This window comes from Schistocerca serialis, chromosome 4, assembly GCF_023864345.2.
Source record: "Schistocerca serialis cubense isolate TAMUIC-IGC-003099 chromosome 4, iqSchSeri2.2, whole genome shotgun sequence".
NCBI lineage: Eukaryota > Metazoa > Arthropoda > Insecta > Orthoptera > Acrididae > Schistocerca > Schistocerca serialis.
Genome location: NC_064641.1, coordinates 435,368,540 through 435,390,704, shown reverse-complemented (window position 1 = coordinate 435,390,704; position 22,165 = coordinate 435,368,540). Strand labels below are relative to the sequence as shown.

Here is a 22,165-nt window from a genome sequence, read left to right as displayed (position 1 = left end):
GAGTGTCGAGAGAGAGTATTCCGAGGACATAAAAACTGTTTCATTCATAAGATTGGTGTAAAGCTTTGTTCAGCACCTATTTTCATCTTTTAGTGAAAGTCTGGTAATTGTCCAACGTGGTCTGAATACACCACATCAATATTAGAGTGGGTAGTAGTATGAAACTTGAATGATGCACTCAGTATTCGTCGATTTTCCATAAACATTGTACATGTGAGTGCCACCACTGTTACACGCTTCACTGTAGAAAGTTTATACTTTTCTTCTCCTTTTGTTGAATACTAAACTTATAATGCCACTGGCTATCTTTAAAATACTGATGTAGCTGATTGATGTCCTTGAACTATGTATCGTCGACATATGGTTGATGTTCATGTTAGTTAAAACTGCTACATAATCCTGAACGGTCATCATAAAGACGATTTTACCGAATATTATGACAGAGGGTTTTTTTCTTATACTGACTTAATTTTCATAGAACGACACATCCTTATTCGACATTGCATTACTTGGAAACAGAATCCTAGGCAGTCAAACGATAATATGTCATAAAAATATTTAATTTTTGTGTACATTATACTGAGGCTTTCAGAGTAAACATTTCATCTCATGTCTCAGGAAGCTGTTAATACTCTCTATATTTTTCTAGGCCTCTTCAGGATAAGGTTGAAGTGGAACGTTCTGGTGCCAGAAATCCATCCGCTCTGCGTCTTTGTTGTGAGCAAGGGAGAAGTTGGACTGCATCAGCATGTAGCTGCGAGTCACATTGTCGTACGGCTCCCAGATCACAGGATCCGCCTCCGGGGTTGGATTTCTGCGGAAACACAGGGGTGATGTGAATATACTGATCCTTAGGAAGGTGCTAAGCACAGCAAAAAAATACTTGTTTCTTCACTGCTTTTAAGCTTTATACTGTCTCTTAAGTTTGCGACAATGATCCATCAAGTACAGATTTTGCACGTGTATTTACGTAGAGGCATTAAACAGAAAGAACAAACTTATGCACAGTCGCAGTGTGTGGTAACAAAAAAATTCGTAAGCAGGTAGCGAACTCAGAAATGCCACCATATATAGAGAGGAGGATAACACTGTTCGTAAGAATGACGTTGTGAAAAGCACTTCCTTTCTTGTTAGAACTAATGCTATAGGAAACGACGGGCAGTTAAACTGCCACGAACGAAATGACTATGTAGGTGGCGAGAACGTGGCATAACTGTGGTGTTGCATCATTTCTCGGCTTCTTAAATATTGCATAACCACACAAATACAGCGATGTCCGTAATACGACAATATCACGGCGTTTGATCAGTACCTTTTGGTGTTTGTTAGCCGTGTCGTCTCCTAAGTTAGTGTGATTGCAATAGGTATTTCACTAAGATACTCTCAAGCGGTGCAACTCCCCATAGTGTTAATTTGGAAATAGGCTGTGAAAAGTTAAGGTTTACTTGTTTTATCTAACATCGTCAGAAAGGAGAAAGTGAACAAATATTAATATCTCAATATTTGTACAACTGAAAGAATTTTGTTGCAATAATTATCTACATCGCGTACATTATAAAATATTAATTCATAACTGATTTCGGTTGACTAAACAACCATCTTCACAACAATCATGGTAAAACATATGTTAACATTTAGCATACTGAAAATCCAGAATCGTCGATATAACTCCGTCTCTGTACAGCAACCCCACTGACCATGGCACTGAACTACTTGATTTTACCTTATTGTTTTATTCAGTATTTTGCTGAATGTGTTACTCATACGGACATACTCCCAATTAGGTAGACGACGCCGTCATCACAGTTTTATTGAATTAGTGCTTTAGACAATTAAAAAATAGTTAAGAAGTTGACGACAAGGAGTAGTTACTGCAATTTTTAGCAAAGAGCCGGAGCAGTATTTAATGACCTACTGCACTCTGCTCAGCTAAAAAGAAAGAGTGAAAAATATCTGAGAAATAATTATTTTAATCTGGTGACAGAAAAAGAGAGGACTAATTGCATAGCTACATACCCATACTTAGCGAAGTTGGTCCAGTACCGAACCATATTCCTGCGCACTTGATCTTCTTCTGACTCTGGATCCAGGTTACATACGGTATCATCTCTCACAAAGAGCACGAATATGTCACCAGCGTGATTTACACCTGAAAGAGCAGGTGTATATTAAAACAGTCGTTTGTATATTGTTCATTTCATTTTAAACATATGTGGGAAATTGTTGATCTCGTTCTGAGATGGTTTACGAGTTTAGATTTTTTAATAAAGAAGTGAAATTATCATGCCATGTTTCCATCTCTGGTAAAATCTTGTGTTATTGTAGCTCAGTAAACACGAATGTCCCTACTCGCTACCATCATTTGTACGGTAATTCATACAGAATATTTACTGTTATCACTGTTGTCTCTTTTAAAGCAAGGCAGCATACATTTGTGTTCATAATCACGATTATTACCAAAGAATAGTTCTCGATGCCAATGGGTCTTACATTTTCCCTTTGAGGGTGAATTACTAGTCTGAGAGTTCTCAGGAAATACATGAGGAATGTGCCAATGGTTTAAAATTCACTTATTATTGTTTTATTGCTGTACTTGACCAACGTGTAATTCTGGAATCCTCCTTAAGAATGATTAATTTATCGAAAAATGCCTTTAGGTTAATAGAGATCCATGAAAACACGCGGGTCTTAACGATAATGTTTTCTCCAATAGATGCCTTGGGAAAAATACAAAATGTGACGCAGTGATACAGATAGAAGGTATACCGGGTAACGGACTTATCAATGTACTTTGTCCCTTCACCCTACAAATAGAATGAAGCTCTCAAGTCGCATCAAGACGTCTACATCTACACCTACACTTATACTCCGCAAGCCACCCAACGGTGTGTGGCGGAGGGCACTTTACGTGCCACTGTCATTACCTCCCTTTCCTGTTCCAGTCGCGTATGGTTCGCGGGAAGAACGACTGCCGGAAAGCCTCCGTGCGCGCTCGAATCTCTCTATTTTACATTCGTGATCTCCTCGGGAGGTATAAATAGGGGGAAGCAATATATTCGATACCTCATCCAGAAACGCACCCTCTCGAAACCTGGCGAGCAAGCTACACCGCGATGCAGAGCGCCTCTCTTGCAGAGTCTGCCACTTGAGTTTGTTAAACATCTCCGTAACGCCATCGCGGTTACCAAATAACCCTGTGACGAAACGCGCTGCTCTTCTTTGGATCTTCTCTATCTCCTCTGTCAACCCGACCTGGTACGGGTCCCGCACTAGTGAGCAATACTCAAGTATAGGTCGAACGAGTGTTTTGTAAGCCACCTCCTTTGTTGATGCACTACATTTTCTAAGGACTCCTCCAATGTATCTCAACCTGGCACCCGCCTTACCAACAATTAATTCTATATGATCATTCCACTTCAAATGGTTTCGTTCGATTACTCCCAGATATTTTACAGAAGTAACTGCTACCAGTGTTTGTTCAGCTATCATATAATCATACAATAAAGGATCCTTCCTTCTATGTATTCGCAATACATTACATTTGTCTATGTTAAGGGTCAGTTGCCACTCCCTGCACCAAGTGCCTATCCGATGCAGATCTTTCTGCATTTCGCTGCAATTTTCTGATGTTGCAACTTCTCTGTATACTACAGCATCATCCGCGAAAAGCCGCATGGAACTTCCGACACTATCTACTAGGTCATTTATATATATTGTGAAAAGCAATGGTCCCATAAAACTCTCCTGTGGCACGCCAGAGGTTACGTACAGCATGGCTGGCCATAATGGTTCCCAATGCTTGACACATGCCCTGCAGACCATTCTGTAGTGTTTAGGGCAGAAGTTCTTCTGTCTAGAGGATCCTGCAAAGTTTTTATCAGGTTTGGGAAGCGAAGCTGTTGATTCTTGAAGGTGACACCTTCACGATGTAGGTACTCCTTCACCGGGTCAGCATTGTCGGATATTTCCATCCACTGGACTGAACTCTAGTACCAATAGCAGCACATACTGTTGCAGTATTTTGATCCTATGGACTTCAACCGTGACTTTTTTACAGGAAGAACGTAAGAGGTGTACACACTCCTTAAATGATTGCATAGAAACTGAAAGTGACTACGATATTGGACGTTTGCTCTCGTGTATTAGCAAAATACCTGATTTATCTACAACGTCAGTAAATTTTGTAAATTAGTTGTTACCAGATTTAAAAAAATCAGCAATGTATGGAGCGCTCTTTCTAGTATTAGACTAGTGTATGTATATTGTGATTTACAATTGTTTTGACAGTGCCATTAACGCAACAAGAGGAAGACGTCTCTTTTATGAAAGAAAATATATCGTCTACAACATACTCCGCAAGCCACCTAATGGTATGTGGCGGAGGGTACTTTCGGTACCACTATCTGATCCCTCCAACCCTGTTCCATTCGCGAATAGTGCGTGGGAAGAATGATTGTCAGTAAACCTCTGTACTGGCTCTAATTTCTCTAATTTTCTCCTCGTGGTCAATACGCGAGATGTATGTTGGGAGAGGTAATATGCTGTCGGTCTTCTCCTGACAATGCTGTCCCGAAATTTCAATAGTAAATCTCTCCGTGATGCACAACGCCTCTCTTGTAACGTATGCCAGTGGAGTTTGCTTAGCGTCTCCGTAACGCTCTCTCGCCAGCTAAACGATACCGTAACGAAACGCGCCACTCTTCGTTGGATCTTGTCTATCTTCTCTATCAGTCCTACCTGATAGGGATCCCAGATGGATGAACAGTACTCAAGAATCGGGCGAACAAGCGCCTAATAAGCCACTTCTTTCGTGGATGAGTTACGTTTCTTTAAGTTTATTCCGATGAATCTGAGTCTGGTATCTGCTTTTACCACATTTATGCGGTCATTCCACTTAGGGTCGCTCTGGATAGTTACGCTTAGATATTTTACGGCAGACGCTGTCTTGAGCTGTTTGTCATCAATAGTGTAGATGTAAATTAGTGGATTTCTTTTTCTATGTATGCGCAGTTTGTTGCATTTATATACGTTCAGGGTCAACTGCCAGAGCCTTCACCATTCATCAGTTCTCTGCAGGTCATTCTGCAAATTCTTACTATTTTCTGGAGTTGTTACTTTGGCATAGACAACTGAATCATCTGCGAATGGTCTTAAAGAGCTTCCGATGCTTTCTATTAGATCATTTATATATATTGTAAACAGCAACGTTTCTTTTACACTTCCCTGTGGTACTCCGGATACTACCTTTACATCTGTCGATTTTGTTCCGTTACGAGCGACGTGTTGAGTTCTATCTTCAAGAAAGTCTTGAATCCAATCGCAATGGTGCTCCGATACTCCGTAAGCTCGTATTTTTTTCATTAAACGGCAATGCGGGACAGTGTCAAATGCCTTACTGAAATCACGGAACCCGGCATCAATCTGAGCGCTGTTGTCTACTGCGCTGTGGATCTCATGGAGGAAAAGAGCGAGCTGAGTTTCGCTGGATCTCTGTTTGCGGGAACCATGTCGATTTCTATGGAAGAGATGTTCATTTAAAAAAAAAAACTTTATATATCTTGAGCATAAAACATGCTCCATAATTCTACAACAGACTGACGTCCAACGATATACACTATGTGATCAAAAGTATCCGGACAATTCAAAAAACATATGTTTTTCATATCAGGTGCATTGTGCTGCCACCTACTGCCTGGTACTCCACATCAGCGACCTCAGTAGTCATTAAACATCGTGAGAGAGCAGAATAGGGCGCTCCGCAGAACTCGTGGACATCGAACGTGGTCAGGTGATTGGATGCCATTTGTGTCATACGTCTGTAGGCGAGATTTCCACACTCCTAAACATCCCTAGGTCCACTGTTACCGATGTGATATTGAAGTAGAATGTGAAGGGACACGTACAGCACAAAAACGTACAGGGTGACATCGTCTGTTGACTGATAGAGACGGCCGACAGTTGAAGAGGGTCGTCATGTGTATTAGGCAGACACGTATCCAGACCATCACACAGGAATTCCGAACTGCTTCAGGATCCACTGCAAGTACTATGACAGTTAGGCGGGAGGTGAGCAAACTAGGATTTCAAGGTCGAGCGGCTGCTCATGAGACACACATCACGCCGGTAAATGCCAAACGACACCTTGCTTGGTGTAAGGAGCGTAAACACTGGACGACTGAACAGTGGGAAAACGTTGTGTGGAGTGACCAATCACGGTACACAATGTGGCGATCCGATGGGTTTGGCGAATGCCCGGTGAACGTCATCTGCCAGTGTATGTAGTGCCAACAATAAAATTGAGATGTGATGGTATTAAGGTGTGGTCGTGTTTTTCGTGGAGGGGGCTTGCACCCCTTGTTGCACAGCCCTACATTGATGTTTAAAGCATCTTCTTGCTTCCCAGTGTTGAAGAGCAATTCGGGGATGATCTTTCAACACGATCGAGCACCTGTTCATAATGCACGGCTTGTGGCGGAGTGGCTACACGACAATAACATCGCTGCAATGGACTGGCCTGCACAGAGTCCTGACCTGAATATTGTAGAACACGTTTGGGGGTGTTTTGGAACGTCGGCTTCGTGCCAGGCCTCACCGACAGACATCGATGCGTCTTCTTAGTGCAGCACTCCGTGAAGGATGGACTGCCATTCTCCAAGAAACCTTCCAGTACCTGATTGAATATATGGCTGCGAGAGTGGAAGCTGCCATCAAGGCTAAACGTGGAACAACACTTGTAAATGATTTTCAGCCAGGTGTTCAAATGGCTCTGAGCACTATGGGATTTAACTTCTGAAGTCATCAGTCCCCTAGAATTGAGAACTACTTAAATCTAACTAACCTAAGGACATCACACACATCCATGCCCGAGGCAGGATTCGAACCTGCGACCGTAGCGGTCGCGTGGTTCCAGACTGTAGCGCCTAGAACCGCTCGGCCACCCCGGCCAGCCATCCAGGTGTCCGGATACTTTTGATCACATAGTGCAGGTCTCTAATTGTGTGGATCTGTGTTATGGCCTTTCTTAGAAACGGGAATGACCTGCTGTTTTTCCCAATCGTTACGTACCTTTCGTTGCTCAAGCGATCTACGATAAATTACTGATAGAGAGGGAGCAAATTCTTTTTCATAATCTTTATAGAATCTTACAGGTATTTCATCTGGTTCCGACGCCTTTCCACTACTAATCTCAATATCTGCCATTCCAACGTTCGTACGACGATTGAAAGGAGGGACAGTGTTACGATCTTCCGCGGTGAAGCAACTTCGGAAGACCGAATTCCCGTTGTGGTCGCTGAGAGAATGAATAGGTGATTTTGACATACTACCAAAATCTCTGGCACCTGGATCCGTAGTACAGAGCAGATCAGGTTGTGGAAAGGGGCCCAAATCAGTTGCTGTTAGTTGCACAAACATACAAACTTTATTTTGCTAAAACACTTAATCACACATGCCCTTTAGAATTCAGAAACAATACGGCTGAAGACCACAACACAAGTCATTAAAATTGCCTTAAGTAATACACACGGCTGAAGGCCTCAGTTACAAAATAGAAGAACTGAGGGCTTAAAGCCTAGATAAGAAGAATTTCAGTAAGAAAGTTTTAAAAGGTTTTAAACAAATGACCTTTCAAATTTTAATTTAAGACGGCTGAAGGCCTTATCTTGAAACATTTCACGTAGAAGTTCGGCTGAAGGCCACATACTGAACATTAAAACGAACTAAATTAATACACGGCCGAAGGCCTCGCACAGTACTTGAGTCTAAAAGAAAATCATAATCCAAAACAACAGAACAGTGGTGCTCAGAAGTGCTCCACGGTTCGGCCTGGGAAGGTAACTCTAGGGTAAGCTTAGGTGTGACAGGCAGCCAAGCGTAATACTAAATAATCGGATGGCAACCCGACCCAGGGACGGCTGGAGAACCGACCAACAACCTAATGAGCACGACAACGATAAATATCAGCCGAGGACGAAGATACCAGCGACACTACGTCTTCAATATTGGCGTCTAAAAAGAGCCAAAGCACAATAATCACTCAGAAATATGAACAACACCAAAGGCTGTCGAACTACACGCGGTACGGACAGCATCAACACGGCGAGGAAAAACACACTGCGGAACGCTATGCTAATAATAACCCTGCCGCGGAGACTTCCTCGCTGCTCTGTCCCAACTGACCGACTGCTTTTACTCCAGTACGCAGACAGCATTAACATAACTGCTCAGTCGAAATTACACAAGCTAGACACAGTTCCACGAAAATACTTCCACAATAACTCGAACAATCTGTAAAAGCAACCACTGTGGAACAACAGGGCGAATGACATGTCGACACACGCAGAGAACCCCGAAGCGGTCGGCGACCAACCGAACGACCAACCAAGGCCGTCCTCACGGAAGTCATGTGTGCCGGCGAGGGTCGGGCGAGTCATGGCTGCCCGGACCTCACTGCTGCTCCCGCCCCTACTCGGAACTCGGAACTTTCGGAACTCGGAGACACGGCGACCTAGGCATATTGGCTCGGACCCAACCATGCAGAGGGAACACTTGCCCATTGGATACCCGACATCTCTGCCCAAGGAAGGAACCGACCCACGTGCGGCAAAATGACCAACTGACGAGGCCCAGAAACGGTCGAAAGACCAAATACACGTCGCCCGATGAGACGACCGACCGATCGACCAACACATTATGCGCTGTGTGATTTGCGGCATCCTCGATACATTTCGCTTCTCTGAAACCGTTCTGCAGAGCATTCATACCAATTATCTGTCTGTGACCCCTCAAGCGGCGACACAGAAACGTACCGTTTCCGTGCTGCAACAATTTGCAAACATGTTGATAACGTGACCACTTTCTCAAGGGATTGATTAGGCGTGACCTAGTACATCACTTGTTTTGCATTTCCACTCATTAGTAAGCAAAAAAATTGCTCGTCTACTCGTTGACAGGTTGTCTTCAACGTGAGGCAAGACGGCCTCTTCCAAATCGGATGTGTGGCGTCTGCTTGGAACACCACAGCCTGCTAACGGTGAAGGTAATCTTTCTCGAAGCCGTTGTGTAATTGTGGCGAAAAGAGTATGCGATGGAGCCGAACGTTGTGGAGAACGGTTTTGATAAAGGCGATGAGCAGCTCTTCCATTACAGTGAGCTTCGCCATTCAGAAGGATAAGTCGATGTACTCCGCAAACGTGTACTCAATCGTGTTTCTCTGACACTCAAAGACACGCGAATGAAGCTCGAACCAGGCCAGAGAGGTAGGATGGACGTCAAATGACATCAGCTGCGGCAACATAACCATGTATAGGCACAATAAGTAAAATTTCATTTGATGGTCGGCTTGGTGTTGTAATTGCCAGCAGAGTAGCGGTGTACCTAGGCCCAGTATGTATCTGAGGGTTTGAAATTGGCCAGTATGTATCAGAGGGTTTGAAACTAATAACTGTAACTACTTTGTCGACTTATAGTGTATCTACTGATCAGCCAGAACATTATGATTACCGATCTACTATCGATATAAATCCGTCCAGGCGATACCAGTCTCAGCTGGCGAGGAATGACTGCTAGTCAGTGCAAGCACTATCAGTGAGCGTGTTGGCCGTGCGTAGAACGGGGAAGGCTCGCGATCTATCTGAGTTTGACCGAAGGCAGATTGTGAAAGTCCGGAGGCTCGACACGAGCATTTCGGAAACTGAACGACTTCTCGGGTGTTCGAGGAATGCTGTGGTGAGTGTCTTCAACACGTGGCGAAACCTAGCTGAAAACACGTCCAACGTCGTGGGATTGGGCGGCCACCCCTCGTTACAGATGTCGAAGGTCTTAGGCTGGGCAGACTGGTAAAACAGGACAGGCGGCGAACTGTCGCGAAACTAACATCAGACTTTAATATGAGTGTGTCTGAACATAGTGCAGCGAACACTTCTAATAACGATGGACCTCCACAGTCGATGACCCATGCAGGTGCAAATATTAACAGCACAACATAGGCAACTACGATTGAAATGTGCTCGTGACCATCGGCACTGGACGTTGGCGCAGTGGCAGAGCGTTACATGATCTAATGAATCCCGATATCTTCTTCATCATGCCGATGGGAGGGCGCGAATCCGTCGTCCTCCAGGGGAACAGCTCCTTGACGACTGTACTATGGGAAGGACCAACCCTCAATTACAAATCCATGAAGATACCTACGACATCCAAGGAAACCGACTCCGGTCTAGGCATCCTCTACTGAAGACCGCACAGGCTCTGCACCAATCCAACTTTAAAATAAATGACCGATGGAAAGAGGAATGGGAGAGAAGAACAGCAGTAAACTGCCACAGTATGCCATGCATCGTTAGTAAACCAAAAGGATTTAATTGCCCTAGCAAAGTTTGGTCAACTCTTAATCGCATCAGAACCAACTGTGGGAGATGCACCGACTCCTTACACAGATGGGGTAAACTTCCTTCGGCCGCTTGCGACTGTGGCGCTGAGAGACAGACAGTCAAACACATCGTGCAGGAATGCCCATTAAGGACATATGAGGGTGACCCACAGGATTTCCTAATGGCGACCCAAGAGGCAATCGACTATATATTATCTAAGCTGGACGTCTGCTTGTGATTGCTCTTCTGTGAGTGTAAATTTACAACTGGTGGTGTCCATATATACAAACTGTTATTTATTGTTCTGTTTATACATATGTGATTTTTTTCTGTAATTCTTACTGTGATGTTATGAACCATACGCTAAATAAATACATATGGGAAGGAGACAAGCTGGCGACGGCTCGAGGAATGTTTACCTGGGTATCTGTGGGTCCAGTGGAGCTCGTGCAAGGCACCATGACGGCCAAGGAGTATCGTACACTGTTTGCAGTCCACGTACACCCCTTCATGACCATCATGAGTTGGTTGGTTGTTTCGGGGAAGGAGACCAGACAGCGAGGTCATCGGTCTCATCGGATTAGAGAAGGACGGGAAGGGAAGTCGGCCGTGCCCTTTGAAAGGAACCATCCCGGCATTTGCCTGGAGCGATTTAGGGAAATCACGGAAAACCTAAATCACAATGGCCGGACGCGGGGTTGAACCGTCGTCCTCCCGAATGCGAGTCCAGTGTCTAACCACTGCGCCACCTCGCTCGGTACCATCATGAGTCCCGACGGCAGTGGCATCTTTCAACAAATGTTGTGCCATGTCACAACGCCAGGAGTTTGATGCTGTGGTTCAAGGAACACAGTGGCGATTTTCAATTGATGTTCTGGCCCCATAACTGACCTGATCTGTACACGATCGAGCACATCTGGGATGTGGTTGAGTGTGCGTCTGAGCCCATCGCCGCCTCTCCCCGGAATTAGCGCGACTTAGGTGACTTATGTGTGCAGATGTGGTGCGAGCTCCCTTCAGCGACCTACCAAGGCCTCATTGCTTCCACGCCACGACGTGTCGCCGTTGTTATGCGTGCCAAAGGTGGGCATGCCGGCTATTAGGTAGATGATCACAATATTCCGGCTGATCAGTATTGTTCCTTCGTGTGCGACTAAATAAATCAACACGACCCTTAATGTGTATTCCCTACTGACTAGTAATATGTCGACTTCGGAAAATTGTCGCGGCATCAGCCGCAGGCAGGACGTTGCAACCAACCAAGAGATGTGCGTGATCGCCACTGACGAAATGCTGGAGCTGGGTGCTAAAGCAGTATTGGAGGAGCACTCTGGAACACAGCAGTCTACCGCGGCTGTGGCCTGGGTTACACTATACCGTGGCGCGACGCCGCTTTTCCTCAGTTGCCATCTACGTGATGGGAAGCAGCCTCCTGTCACAGCACACCCAGGACCGCCGCATACATGTGCCCCTACCGCTCAGCCATTAGCAGCACTCGTGTTTGGACTTTCGAATTGCACCGTCGTCATGATAATCTTCACAGGAGTCCTCAGTCCAACGTTTGGGGAAGCCCCTAAGATCTCACAGAGAACTGTAATGACTTCTGTCTTCGGGCTGCCAGCGAGACTTCGGACGTCGAACTGATGCCACTGACAGGAGGCGTTTCCCTGAGTGTCGTCATCTGACAGTCTGGCCGACTGCAGCGGCCTTGGGTACATCATGGAGCATCTGCTAGGCCCTGTCTATCCAGCATGCAGTGTACGTCACTCAGCTGTCTCTCTACGCCGCTACAAAACAGACAGATGTCCAGCGTCAGCAAGGTCACTCACACTGTCAGTCATTTCATGCTGAGGCAGCACGCCGCCTGATTCCTTGGCGCCAACATCGATTAATCGTATGGAACGCGCTTAATAAACAATATTGTTACTGAGTGAGCGTTTCTCACTCCGGTCTCGCTGCGGTAGTGAAAGACCGCTACCCACAGATCCTACACAAGCCACTCAGGGGCAAAAGTGGCCATCCTGGCTGGAAATGGTGTTGGTGTTTACTGCCACTCTGCGGCGCCGTTACACTATGTAAGAAAACTGCTATTAGCTTTTGGACGGAATTTAAAGATGAGAGCGACTGCTCTCACTTTTAGCAAACATTAATTCTATGACATTGCTTTCGCAGCAAAGAGATACGTTTATGTTAAGTGCGTTATTTTCTTTGTACTCACCCCACTGCGTAGATTCGACGATATCCCCGCGGTAGTCGAATACATAATAGAACACTGGTGTGTCACTCAGCTCGGCCACTGTCCTCACCAGCGTGTCTGTTGGCTCGAAAGGCCTCATGTCGTTGTCGAACTATAAGAAAAAATGTGATTTGGCTGTTGATTGTTACTGATGCTGCTGTAGTCTTATAATATATGGATCGAGCTGTGATATATCACACTAGTTTCAAAAATGACTGTACCAACCATTATGTGAATCAAAAAAGTAAGAAAAAATTTCTTTTACAAAGTACGGTCCCTTTTTTGGGAAATTATGCAGTTCTATTTTTTCGGTACAATTTATCAACTTGATTTGTTCTGTAACAGCTTCCTGTACACCTTAGGTAACGATCATCGGTTTGCTCTTCCAAAACGTAAATGGATAAATTTATTTGCCACTAACAGACTCCACCTCGTGTCAAGTTTATCCATCAAACATTTATTCAACAACTGACTTCAATAATTATTTCCTACATTACCTTTTTACTCAGTCAATACATGTTTCTCCAGTGATAGATGTACCGAGTGATCAAAAAGTCAGTATAAATTTGAAAACTGACTTTTTGATCACCCGGTACCTTTTACATTTTTTCATCGGCGCATTAACCTAAACATACTGTTTCCCACACAACTTTAATTATAAACAATTATATCAGTGCAGCTTCTAGTGTCAAACATTCTGTGTGTAGGCCTTTAAAGTTTTATCCTCTAAAGGAGATTACTACACACAACTGTTTCTTTTTTTATGTTAAGCTTAACTTCCTTTTGTACATTCATTATTGATATTTAAATTTTATAAACCTTGTGTTTAAGATCTCTCCTTGTATTGTATTCTCACACGGTACTATAACGCAAACAAATTGCAGTTTCACTGTCAAGGGTTCTTCTAAATAACATTCAGATCTATTTTCCCAATTCTTTTCTTCAGTAACAGACAAAATTTGAATTCCGTCACGAGTGGTTTACTGTTTCGGAACATAACTGTCAAGCAATAATTTTATAACTTTTCTTTATTCTCTTTGATATATTAAAGCTGCGAACATGTTCGGCAAAGAAGGTACTGAACAATAGTTCTCTCATTTAGCTCATTGGCCATAATATTATCTTTGGAATTTGACACACTCTGAAAAGTCTTTGAAGTATTTCCCGTGGTATGAAAACCACTGACACCAGACTGAAATTCTTTCTAAAGAATTCTTCCTTAAACTAACACTTCATACTATTTGAGTCTCTGTTTCTGTATTTTTTATTTTAGTTTCCTATTTAACTTCATTTGGCTAGTATCCAAATGTATAACTATGCTGGACATGGTTAATGGTGGCATAAGTGACCGTTTACGCACAGCACGTTAATTCGAATCTTCACATGTAGGTTAGTGTATCTTGGTCTGTTCGGAAGGTAAGTTCTTGCAATTTTAGAGGATTGTGTTTATTTCACTGTCTCAAATCCGTTGCAGTATTATCTTTTTTCATTCTTCCCAATTCCTGTCTCGTCCCTAACTATACTTACCAATAACAACCAAAATTATTTTACTATTTGTGTAACTTAAGTTCGACGAAGTCTGAACAAAATTTCGGAGCTTGAGATACTGTCCAGAAAAAAAAAGTTTGATATCTGCATTTTGGTATTAACCGGAGGTTTACATAGCAGGCCTGACACGTCGTCAGCTCTGTTTGTACTGAGACTTGAGTTAGAAATCATGATGCTCTAACGATAAATTTGTTCAAGAAACATCCAGGCAACGGATGAATGCTGAAAAAGTGAAGAGAGGTAGTAAACTGTAGAAACACTGTGTACTGTGTAGTACGTTTCAAAGATTGTATGTATTGTGTATTAAACTGGGAACCTAGTAACGACGAAGATGCTTCGTCCCTCCATAGCCCTCAGTTATTCACAACCCCACAGCAGGTCACAGTAGTCCACCCACCCCATCGCCGTCCCACACCGAACCCAGGGTTATTGTGTGGTTCGGCCCTTCGGCCCTCAGTCCCCCCCACGGGAATAACAGATGTGTGTAACCCCAAATGATTGCGTGGTATGCGTGGTAGAGTAATTATGGTGTACGTGTACGTGTACGTGGAGATAGCGTTCGCGCAGCAATCGCCGAATCGCCGACATAGTGTAACTGAGGCGGAGTAAGGGGAACCGGCCCGCTTTCGCCGAGGCAGATGGAAAACCGTCTTAAAAACCATCCACAGGCTGGCCGGCACACCGGACTTCGACACTAATCCGCTGGGCGGATTCGTGCCGGCGATCGGCAAGCCGTCCCGCTCGGGAAGCAGCGTTTATGGAAATGTTGTTGGAGCGTCTAGTATGAGGAACACTGACAGAGGAATGGTCCAATGCAACATGTCGAAAGCTACCAAGAAATATTTCACACAGAAAGAGTACACTGAAAGAAAAGCACTGTCAAAATTTTAGTTACAAGTATTTAAGAAACGTTAAAGATACTCACTTTTGTCTCACGAAGAACCATTTACAATGGCGATTTGTACGACCCTTCCTACCCAGCGCGCGATCGGCGAATAAGCAGAGGCAGCCGTGACATGTGAACGTAGCGCCTTGTAGTGCGAAGTTCAAAGTGCAAGCACGCAAATCGCATATCGACGCATTTAAACCACACCGAACATGCCTGAAACCGCTAATTTTTTGTATAACTTGCAGTTCATATCGACAGCTGGACTGTTGGAGAACGGAAAGAAGACCGAGGCAGTGTATAACGTAAAATTGCAGACGTCTTGCGGGACTTCAATTTGTTGACGTTAATTATTTTATAACTGTCCCTGTAGCACAGTTCTTATTATAATTTTTGAATAATTTATGTCTTACTGACGATGAAACACTTTCTTCTTGTTCCCTGTAATCTTCGCAAAAATGTGACTGTCTATTGGATGACAAAACAAACATTTTCCTACACTAGGCACCCCTGAAAAAACATGAATGCAGTCAGAGACTTCACAGTAATTACTAGCTTTATCTATACAGAGCTGGAATGGGGCAAGAAAACGTCATGGCCGTTGTTCTGCAGATTGTGCTGCGTACAAAACAGACTTGATCAAATTCGACAAATGCGATGATGCAAATTGACAATGCAGAAAAAACTAAAGTTTAATACTGTTCCTCTGATAAACGTGAAATGACAAAGTGCTATCGGAAATTATATTGTCTTAAAATTTTCTGAAAAATGCTTTATAATGTCGAAAAATTAATTTATTGAGAGACTGAATCTCTTCACCATCCGTCTAAAGACCGATGTGATATTATGTCCAGGACAAGAGTCGAACAAAAGCAACGAAATATTTTCTGCAAATGGTAAGAAGACGTTCCGGACGTACCATTATTCTCTCGTTTTTTTTTCAGATTTTTCCACGTGTATTACAAGATTTTTGCAAGTAAACAGTCTTGTTTTTCATTTTTCTCCTAATTAACCTTGATATTTCTGGAGGTAGATATAAAACTGCGAAACAGTAATCCATCGATACCACTGCCTTTGTTGTATACGAATGTATCATAGCATTCATGGACTGCACAGGCGACTGATTATTTTTTTCTTTTTCCTCTGCTCGAAATGATGAAGTGCTGTGTGCTGTCTGTACTCAGTTCTTGTGCGGAACGTGACTGATTGGCTTTACACACAGCATTTTTGGGGATAAGAAGCATCTTCGTTTTCCAAACAGCTACGAATTTTTCTGTAGTATTACCTGTTCATGACATACCTTTATGTTTACTTAAGGTAACAATCGTAATTTGGGACTTCTTTTTTGTATAATTTCCTGAATCTGTTTAACAAGGTGGAACTGGCCTGAAATGTTCATATCAACTGTGATTCGGAGGCCCCCACTCTCGCAGATCTCCTTTGTAACAGTGCACTGGTGCTCACGAGCAGTTCTAAATCTTTTGAAAAGTTTTTCTTTCGTACGTTTTCGAGTTTCATTTTGTTGGATATTTCGTAGTTTTTGTAAATCTTTCTTCCATTTATAGAATTCATGTTCAGTTTTTACGAAATGTTGCTGGCTATGCGAACTGTTTACGTTTAAACACTTCCTCCCCGCTCTGTTCAACAAAAAAGTTACCTTCTTTATTTCGTCGCTGGAAACTATTACTGCAAGTGCTTACTTTCGGCTTGGAAGGTAGTCTATTTTTGTTCTGGACTTTCATTAGCGCAGCAGTCATAGTTCGGGCTACAATTAACAGAATGGTCTGAGTTATTTCCCGTTTTTCCTAATATTAGTCTTTCCACAATATATATCGAAATATCGACAACATTCGAGAGTATGTTCAAGAAATTAACTAATAAATAACCAATATGTAGATATCCAGGAGAAGTAGCCGATTTCGATTGCACACAAAGGTTTTCCTATTTCATCTTTGCGAGATTGGAAACATTAACTGGATTCTACGTTACTGCGAAGTTCTGGAACCTCCTCAAAGACAGATTCTATTAGCGACCACTGCTAATTATTATGTATATTTAAACGAGCTGTGATTTATAGTGAATAGTAACTATGTACAATTGTGCCAAACCATCAACAAAAACTGAAATTCGGTTTACAAATTACATTTGCGTCCACCGAGTGTGATGGTGCAGTGGTTAACACACTGGACTCGCATTTGAGAGGACGATGATTCAAACCTGCGTCTGGCCACCCTGATTTAGGTTTTCCGTGATTTCCTTAAATCGCTTCAGGCGAATGCCGGTATGGTTCTTTTGAAAGGGCATTGCCTACTTCCTTCTCCATCCTTCCATAATCCTAGGGACCGATGGCCTCCCTGTTTGGTCCCATCCCCAAATCAACCAACCAACCAACTAACGCGCCATCAATCAAATGTACGAGTTTACCCATCGTGTTGCGCACTTGTAACAAATACTTGCAATGTGTCTTAGCAGCCAACATTTTGACAGTGTGTTTATATTGGTGTATTCTTCCTGTATATAAAATTTTAGGGCAAGTTTCGACATGTCAGATCGAACCGTTCCCTTGTGAGTCACATGCGACTGATAAGACTAAATGCATGACTATAATATACACACGATTGACAACCAACACTCCAGTTTTGAACGAACCCGATAGAAACCAATAGTCCAGTTTTGAACGAATCTTAAAGAAAAGGACGATTCATTTGACGTCTGATCCTTCGAAATGCCTTTTCCTATATAAAATCCAAATCTTGACTTACGTCTAATATATAAATATTAATACTCGTTTGTTTCTTTATTCGTCTTTCGTGCGCTCCGATATCATTCATTCGATAAGAAACTCTGATGAGTTGTAGTGCACATGCCTGCGAAAGTTTATGTAGGGCTAAGAACCACCTAACCCTTGTACATATGAGGGTGAATAGATGTCATAGAAAATTAACTCAGGAACGTCTGGAACAAATGCAAAAAAAAGTATATACATCCTATTGTTTGTAAAATTATCTGTATAAAAATATTTTTTGGGGCAATATACCGTAAGCAAGCTCAGAGGTGAGGTGGTAGTGAGAAGAGATGCTGACGGATACTGGTTTCAGATCCGCTAGACTTCGTGGTGAAAGTCAAGATACCTCTAGCAGCCTGAAGACTGAGGGTTTGGAACGGAAAGGTGTGACATAAAAGCATAACTCAGAAACAACTGGAACAAAATTTGGTATACACATGTGGGAGTCAGATACCCCTCCTACTGCAAGGGATGCAGTTGACTATGAGATTGTGACATGCAGAAACGTCCGGAAACGATCTTTCCTTTAACAAGCATGGTTAGAAGGAAATCCGCAACTGAGCTTATGCTCAGTCTCTAATGACATCGATGTCGACAGGGTGTTAAGCCCAGTCTTCCTTCCTTTTTTCCTTGAATTTGGGCGTCTAATTGGCTAACTTCAATGCTAATTAACTCGCATATGGAGCAACATATCGAATTTTTTTCTTGACGATTATCCCTTTACACAAACTACCCTGCAACGCCCTTACAACCTTTTCAGGCTGTTCTGACCATCCTGTATATAAGCGTGAAATGTATGTGACGTATGAGTGCGCAAGCGAAGCCACGGACAAATAGCTAGTCTTCCATGAATGCAAACTGAAAATTTACGCTATATGCAGCAGAATGTATATAGATCATTAGTGTCCTCCCATTAACCCAACGTGAATTTACGTGACGTCTCAAAGCAGAAACAGAAGTGAATGAATGTTGTACTTTTCGACGAGGTAAAACCGAAATGTGAATTGGAGAGTGCTATCATTCGCGAAATTCATTGTAATTGCCTGTTTCTAAAACTGTTCCATGTCATAACTTTTTATAACTGTTTAGTATTAGCATTAACTTGTGGACACGGTATTAAAATGTCTCTCAAGAAATAGAACCTTACACAAAATCAAACAAATTGAGACAGCGTACTTGTAGAAGGAACCTTAACGCACTACGTAGAAAGCAGGCAAGGCATCCTTTATCAATGAACTAGTATTCGACTTGGGAGACTTCCATACAAACTGAGAAAATAGGTTTTGGATTACTTACGTTCACAAGAGATTCACCATCGTCCGCAGAGATAGTATCGTTGCCGAAGTAGAACTCCCTCAGCTTGAGAGCTGCTTCCTGTTGCTGCTCTGCAGTCGAAAGATGCAAACAGGGTGCCACCGACTCCACGAATTGGCTGTTGAGTATCTCGATTTTCTCTGTGTTGTTCAGTATTTGGAAACCTGTCGGACAACGATAGATAAGTGTTTCCAGTAAGACAGCGGTACAGATTTAACCATACTAAAATTCTCCTTATGCATCCAAGTAGCTGACAAGAAGAATATACAGGAGAATGGAAAGGAAAATTGAGGATGTTTTAGATGACGATCAGTTTGGCTTTAGGAAAGGTAAAGGCACGAGAGATGCAATTCTGACGTTGCTGTTGACAATGGAAGAAAGAATAAGGAAAAATGAAGAACGTTCACAGGATTTTTCGGCCTGGAAAAAGCGTTCCTCGATAGGCAAAGGTGACAGATGTTTGAAATTCTGAGAAAAATACAGGTACGCCGTAAGGAAAGAAGGGTAATACACAATAAGTACAAATGCCAAGAAGGAAAAATAAGAGTGGAAGACAAAGAACGAAACGCTCGAATTGAAAAGCGGGTAAGACAGGGATGTAGTCTGGCCAGGCAGCAGTCGAACATTTTCTGTATCCAGAAAGGCCCGTACGGGACCTGCAACATGCGGTCGTGCATTATCCTGCTGATATGTAGGGTTCCACAGGGATCGAATGAAGGGTAGAGCCACGGGTCGTAACACATCTGAAATGTAACGTCCACTGTTCAAAGTGCCGTCAATGCGAACAGGAGGTGACCGAGACGTGTAACCAATGGCGCCCCATACCATCAAGCCAGGTGATACGCCAGTATGGCGATGACGAATACACGCTTCCAATGTGCGTTCACCGTGATGTCGCCAAACACGGATGCGACCATCATGATGCTGTAAACAGAACCTGGATTCATCCGAAAAAATGTCGTTTTGCCATTAGTGCAACCAAGTTCGTCGTTGAGTACACCATCGCAGGCGCTCCTGTCTGTGATCCAGCGTCAAGGGTAACCGCAGCCATGGTCTCCGAGCTGATAGTCCATGCTGCTGCAAACGTCGTCGAACTGTTGCTGCAGATGGTTGTTGTCTTGCAAACGTCCCCATCTGTTGACTCAGGGCTCGAAACATGGCTGCACGATCCGTTACAGCCATGCGACTGCTAGTGATACGAGGCCGTTGGGATCCAGTACGGCGTTCCATATTACCCTCCTGAACCCACCAATTCCATATTCTGCTAACAGTCGTTGGATCTCAACCAACGCGAGCAGCAACATGGCGATACGATAAACCGCAATCGCGATAGGCTACAGTTCGACCTTTATCAAAGTCGGAAACGTGATGGTACGCATTTCTCCTCCTTACACGAGGCATCACAACAACGTTTCACCAGGCAACGCCGGTCAACTGCTGTTTGTGTATGAGAAATCGGTGGAAACTTTCCTCATGTCAGCACGCTGTAGGTGTCGCCACCGGCGCCAACCTGGTGTGAATGCTCTGAAAAGCTAATCATTTGCATATCACAACATCTTCTTCCTGTCGGCTAAATTTCACGTCTGTAGAACGTCATGTTCGTGGTGTAGGAATTTTAATGGCCAGTAGTGTATTAGAAACATCTCCCTAAAATTTTTGGAAACAATTTGGTCAAATCAGAAAACCTTAAAACTCTCACCACGTTCGTTGGAACGTTAGTTAAAATAGAGGGCAGATCTGTGAGCAAATTTGCCGCTGCCCGCTGATCGTAAAGTATAACAATGTCAAATAAAATGTGGCGCATCGTGATCTGTAGCCACAAGCACCACACCTAGGAGGGTCCTCTCGTCGGAGCAAGAAGCCATGCCTCATTGGGATGTGTCCTACGAGAAGACGAGTAAAGAGAACGTCGTGCCATCTGCGTGGGCTTTACTGGACGGAGCTTGTCTGTCATTTCCAGCCACTCATCTTCCCATCGACGCATAATGACCCTGTACCTCAACAGCGAGACGAGAGCATGTGGGGGGGGGATGGCACACTGAAGTAACCGAGAAACAGGAGACGCCTCCTTCACTGATACGTCCATGCTTTCGTTGGCACGTGCTTCCTTCCCAGGTATATGTAGCCGGAGGAGGGGTCCTGAATGTACCGGTCTACTTTTTCAGGTGGATACAAGCGTTGCAGGATCTGAAGAGCATTTAGGAAGTCGGAACAGACGAGGAATTTAGCAGGAATGGCACATATCACCTGCTCCCGCGCCCTCAAGATAGCGGATAGCTCGGCATGGAATGCAGTGAACTCCAGAGCAATCGTATCTTGAGTGTCCCATACATAAGGAACTGGTTGAATGGCCTGAGCAGCTCATCACATAATCTGGCACATCTGCGATCTTTTCCATTACGTGTTCAGTAGTTTTGTGGCCGGAAAAGAGCGTTGTGGCACGTATGATAAATAAAATAGTGATCTTGTTTCAACGTGCCTTAAAGCGCTTCTGTAATAATTGTGTAGTGACTTATTTCTAGCTGACAATCTATCATTTACAGGCAAGAACAAAATGTCTGCTGTATTTGTGACAAAGTAACGTTTGTTACTAGAAAGTGTTCAATTACGCCTTCAAGAGAAAAGGCATATTTCTTATATTTTAGCTGTAAGAGAGGGAACGAGGATAAAAATGGGCACCACATAAATTCTACACTAAGTGTTTCTCCAAACTGAATGTACAGACGAATGCAAATGAACGTCATACGGTATTTGGAGTTCCGATAATTTAGAGGGAGCCCACCAACCATACAACTGACAGTTATTTCTGTGTTGTTCCTCCTATGAATAAAGGAATTTCCTTGAAGAAAAAATCTACAGTTGTATAACACGGTATACCCTCTTCGCCCTGTGCCTCGCGACAATCAACTTTCTGTTCCTGAGTCCTCAGAAAATGCTTCTGTGAGCTATCGTGGAGACAGCAGTGCTTTCGTAACTGAACATGGAGATGCCCTGCTCTCAACTGCCAGAGATGCATACTTTTATCC

At 43.4% G+C, this 22,165-nt stretch overlaps 1 protein-coding gene across 1 annotated transcript in view; it reads right to left on the bottom strand.

Annotated features, from left to right (window-relative positions):
• Positions 1 to 544: 544 nt before the first annotated feature.
• Positions 545 to 22,165, bottom strand: part of LOC126475042 (cholinesterase-like) — a 124,828-nt gene continuing 103,207 nt past the window's right edge. The window contains exons 7-10 of the mRNA XM_050102589.1: positions 19,122 to 19,303; positions 12,589 to 12,718; positions 2,017 to 2,149; positions 545 to 814 (exon numbers count right to left, since the gene is read on the bottom strand). Coding sequence (XP_049958546.1) covers positions 646 to 814; positions 2,017 to 2,149; positions 12,589 to 12,718; positions 19,122 to 19,303 — 614 coding nt within the window. The 3' untranslated portion in view covers positions 545 to 645. The remainder of the gene's footprint in view (positions 815 to 2,016; positions 2,150 to 12,588; positions 12,719 to 19,121; positions 19,304 to 22,165) is intronic.